The following is a 3,690-nucleotide window of genomic DNA, read 5'->3' as shown; positions in this document are numbered from 1 at the left end:
CCGACCGGCTGCCGCAGCCCGTGGCCATGCGGCTGCAGCCCTCCGACAAGCCCCCGGCCACGCTGGCGCTGCAGCTGCAGCCCTCCGACAAGCCCCCGGCCACGCTGGCCCTGCGGCTGCAGCCACCCAACAAGCCCACCACCACCTTCGCCGTGCGGCTGCAGCCCTCCAGCAAGCCCCCTTCCACGCTGGCGCTGCGGCTGCAGCCCTCCAGCAAGCCCCCCACCACCCTGGCGCTGCGGCTGCAGTCCTCCAACAAGCCCCCCACCACCATCGCCCTGAGGCTGCAGCCATCGGACAAGCCCCAGGCAGCCCTGGCACTGCGGCTGCCGTCCGAGAAGCTGCCCGCCATTGTGGCGCTGAGGCCACCGCCCTCGGACAAGCTGGCCGTCGCCGACACCAGCCAGTGGTCTCAGTCCTCGGACATGTCGCCAGCCAAGGCGCCACTGCAGCCCCTAGACGAGCCGCCAGCCGGGGCCCCACCACCCCCGCCGTGCGTGCCGCACGAGGGAGCCCTGCAGCCCGCACCCACGGACAGGCCTTCCAGCACCACCGCTGCAGCCCCGCGGCCGCAGCCCCCAGACGAGCTTAGCGCCCTGGCCCAGCTGTCGGACAAGCCTCTCGCTGCTGCTGGTGCCCCGCCGCCACCACCGCTCGCAGGTGAGACCCCTCCTGCACCCGGGGCCCCGCAGCCTCCACTGGCCGACGAGCCTGCCCCCAGGGGACCCTGGGCCCCGGCCCCCGAAAAGCCTCCCAATACCGGGGCCCCGCGGCCCCTGCAGCTGGACAAGCCGCCCGCCCCGTGGCCCCCTGCCTCAGACAAGCCCGCCCCAGCATCCACCGGGGCCCTGCGGATTCAGGCACTAGACAAGCCGGCCGCCCCCCTGGCTCCGAGGCCTCAGGTCCCAGACAAGGCGCCGGCAGCCACGGTGCCACGGCCACTGCTGTCCGAGAAGGCGCTGCGGCCCGTCGACCAGAATGCGCAGCCGCAGGAGAGGGGCGCGGAGCCGAGCGCCCAGCAGAAAGACAGAACTATCGCGCCAGCCGAGCCGCCGCCGTGGCCGCCGGGGAGAGCGGTGGCGCACGCGGGGCAGGTGCTGTGGCCCCCAGAGAAGCTGCAGATGCACGAGCTGCCCCGCTGGCCCCCCGCGAAAGCACTGACCCCCGCGGAGCCGCCCCCGCGGGCAGCAGAGAAGCTGCAGGAGCCGCCACCGCTGGGCTGGGACGTGGCGCCAGCGCCCCCAGAGCCGGCGCCGTGGACAGCAGAGCGGTTGCGGGCTCTGGAGCCAGCCCCACCCGAGCAGGCGCCGTGGCTGGCCCGGTCCGTGCAGACGTTCGAGCCCATCTGGCTCTCCGGGAAAGCACAGACTCCCCGGGGGCAGGACCCTTTGCCGCTGCCCGAGCAGCACGCCTGCCGCGATCGGCCGGAGCCCAGCCCGGAGTGAGAGGGTGGGGGGCCAGCGCCGTCTGCTTGGGGCGGGGGACGGGGTTTCTTGGCTCTTTCTGTTTTTTATTCACTGCCCTGCGCCCAGCCCCTGGCCTGCACCCTCTCCCATGACACAAGCCAGGACGTTGGCCCAGCCCCAGTGCACCCGGCCTGGCCGGGGGGAGAGACCGCCCTGGACCTTGTCCTCTTCCTTCCACACCAGTAAAGCTGAAATAAAGAGTCCGCTCTGGATAAAGCCTCTAGGTCACGTTACTGGTCGGGGTCTCCAGGGGCCAGGGCTCCCCCACCCCACCCCACCCCAGGGCCCCCAGCCCAGGGCACAGCCGGCCAGCCCAGGAAGAGCAGGCTCTGTGGAAGGAGGGGCGAGGTGTGCGGTCAGCTGCCCCCGTGGGGGCTCTGCGTTGCAAGGGCACGCGGGGCAGAGTCGCTGGTCACTGTCCCCTCCAAGCTGAGGGTGCAGCGGTTGTGGGGGCTGTGCCGGTCAGGCTGTGGGGACCGTCCACTGGGGTCTTGGTGAAAGCAGGAGGCAGCAGGGCTGGGCAGGGGCAAGTCCCACAGGGGCTGCGGCCTTGCAGCATCTGCCCCGGGGGTCTTGGCCACAGACCAGTGCTCCCCGCCGCCCAAGCATGTGCCCAGGGGCTACATGCACCTGGCCCCGAGCTGAGCTGCATGGGTTGCAGGGCTCTCCATGGACTCCACCCCTGCAGCTGTGTCTGGAGGAAGCCGTGGCTTGCTCTGCACCCCTGCCCCCCCTTCGTGCCGCCTCTGACTTGGTGCGTAGACAACCAAAAATCCCTGCAGGAGGCTTGAACCCCCAGCCCATGTGGGCATGTGCATGTGCCCCCGCCCCGGCATTCCTGGTTCTCGCACTGGAGCCCCTGGGCCCAGCGGCTGTTGGTGCTCCGGCTTTGCCTCCCCTGCCCCCTCCCCAGTGCAGCTGATCTCGGGGCAGGCCGGCGGCGCGTGACGGGATTGCAGCCGGTCCCATCTGTGGCTTGCGCCGCCTGGGCCGGGAAGGGTTGGGGCAGTGCCGTAGGCCAGTGCTCTCTGCCCCCAGCACGTGGGCAGGGAGCCTGGATGGCCACGGCAGGGGACTCAGCACTGTGGCCACCAGCTGTTCCCTGGCCTTCCTGCTGGTGGCACAGGGTCGCAGGGGTCCCGTCCGTGCCGTGAGTGGGTGCTGGGGTGATGCAGGAGCCTGGAAGCTGTGGGGAGAAGAGCAGGAGCCCCAGGGTGTCGCACTCGTGCTCTGAAACAAAAGGCCTTTTAGGAAGTAAGCTGGCGCCAGCACTGCAGCCCCAACCCTCCCCACGCCCGGGACAAGCCCGGTTGGGGTGAGTGGGGTCGTGGCAGCTGCCATGGCCAGGCCCCCGCCCGGCTTCTGCGCTGTCGCGTTTCCTCATTCCTTGTTTCACGCACAAATAAACTGTGAATACTCTGGTGCTGGCAGCGTGAGGTCTGTGGCATGGAGGTATTCTTGGTGCAGTTCGAGGCCGGCTCCACTGAGCATGCAACCCGGGGCCCCGCTGAGCAGGTGCGCAGCACCCGCAGCCTGGTGCCCCTCACCTGGCCGCCTCCCTCTGCACCAGATCCCTCCGCTCCACCCAGCCCAGCCACCGCGTGGGGAGCAGGCTCAGGCCAGGCAGTGTGAGTCGCACCGGGGTCATGGGTCCCAAGCCAAGAGCTCCCTCCCTGGCAGAGCTGGGACGCCACCTGCCCAAGGGGTGCCCAGGAGGGGGGCAGCCAGCTGCCAGGGAGCGAGACAGGAGGTGGCTTGTGCCCAAGCTGCAGCGCGGCGAGGGCAGCTGGGCAGGGATCCGCGGTCAGGGGCTCTCTCAGAGCTGCCCCGGCTGGAAGAGGCGAGGGGGGGTGCTGGCAAGAGCGGCTTTGATTCCCAGCCCCACCCAGAGCCTGAACGGGCGTCAGAGACACCCTTGTGCCCACCCTGCTGGCTGGGCCCCGGGAGCCAGGCTCTGCCCTGAACCAGGCGGTGGGAAGGAGGGCCGTGGGGTGGTCCAGCGCCGGTGTCCACAGCAGAAGGGGTGCTGGGGCCAGCCGACGTGTGCCCTGGGGGAGGCACCTGTGTCAGGGCTGCCCCGGGGTGGGGCGGGGCGGGGCAAGGCGAGGCCGTGCCCTTGGAGCCGGTGGTTCTGCGCTGCGGGATTTGGAGGCAGAGCGCGGTGGCTGGGTCATCGGGTGCTGGCAAGAGCGAGGGACAGGGTGGGCGGGAGCACGTTCTCCTG

At 70.8% G+C, this 3,690-nt stretch overlaps 1 protein-coding gene across 2 annotated transcripts in view; it reads left to right on the top strand.

The window, feature by feature from the left end:
- The window catches only part of NSD1 (nuclear receptor binding SET domain protein 1), a 34,225-nt gene extending 32,692 nt beyond the window's left edge, over window positions 1-1,533 (top strand). The window contains exon 22 of one of the 2 annotated variants that reach the window (XM_019506042.1): window positions 1-1,533. In XM_019506042.1, the coding sequence (XP_019361587.1) occupies window positions 1-1,445 (1,445 nt within the window). In that variant the 3' untranslated portion in view covers window positions 1,446-1,533. The other variant, XM_019506041.1, reaches the window with a different exon arrangement.
- Window positions 1,534-3,690: the final 2,157 nt, after the last annotated feature.

This window comes from Gavialis gangeticus, unplaced genomic scaffold (assembly GCF_001723915.1).
Source record: "Gavialis gangeticus isolate Ggan-Ray unplaced genomic scaffold, GavGan_comp1, whole genome shotgun sequence".
Lineage (NCBI taxonomy): Eukaryota > Metazoa > Chordata > Crocodylia > Gavialidae > Gavialis > Gavialis gangeticus.
Note: the sequence above shows the minus strand (reverse complement) of the source record. Positions and strands in the feature narration are given on the sequence as shown.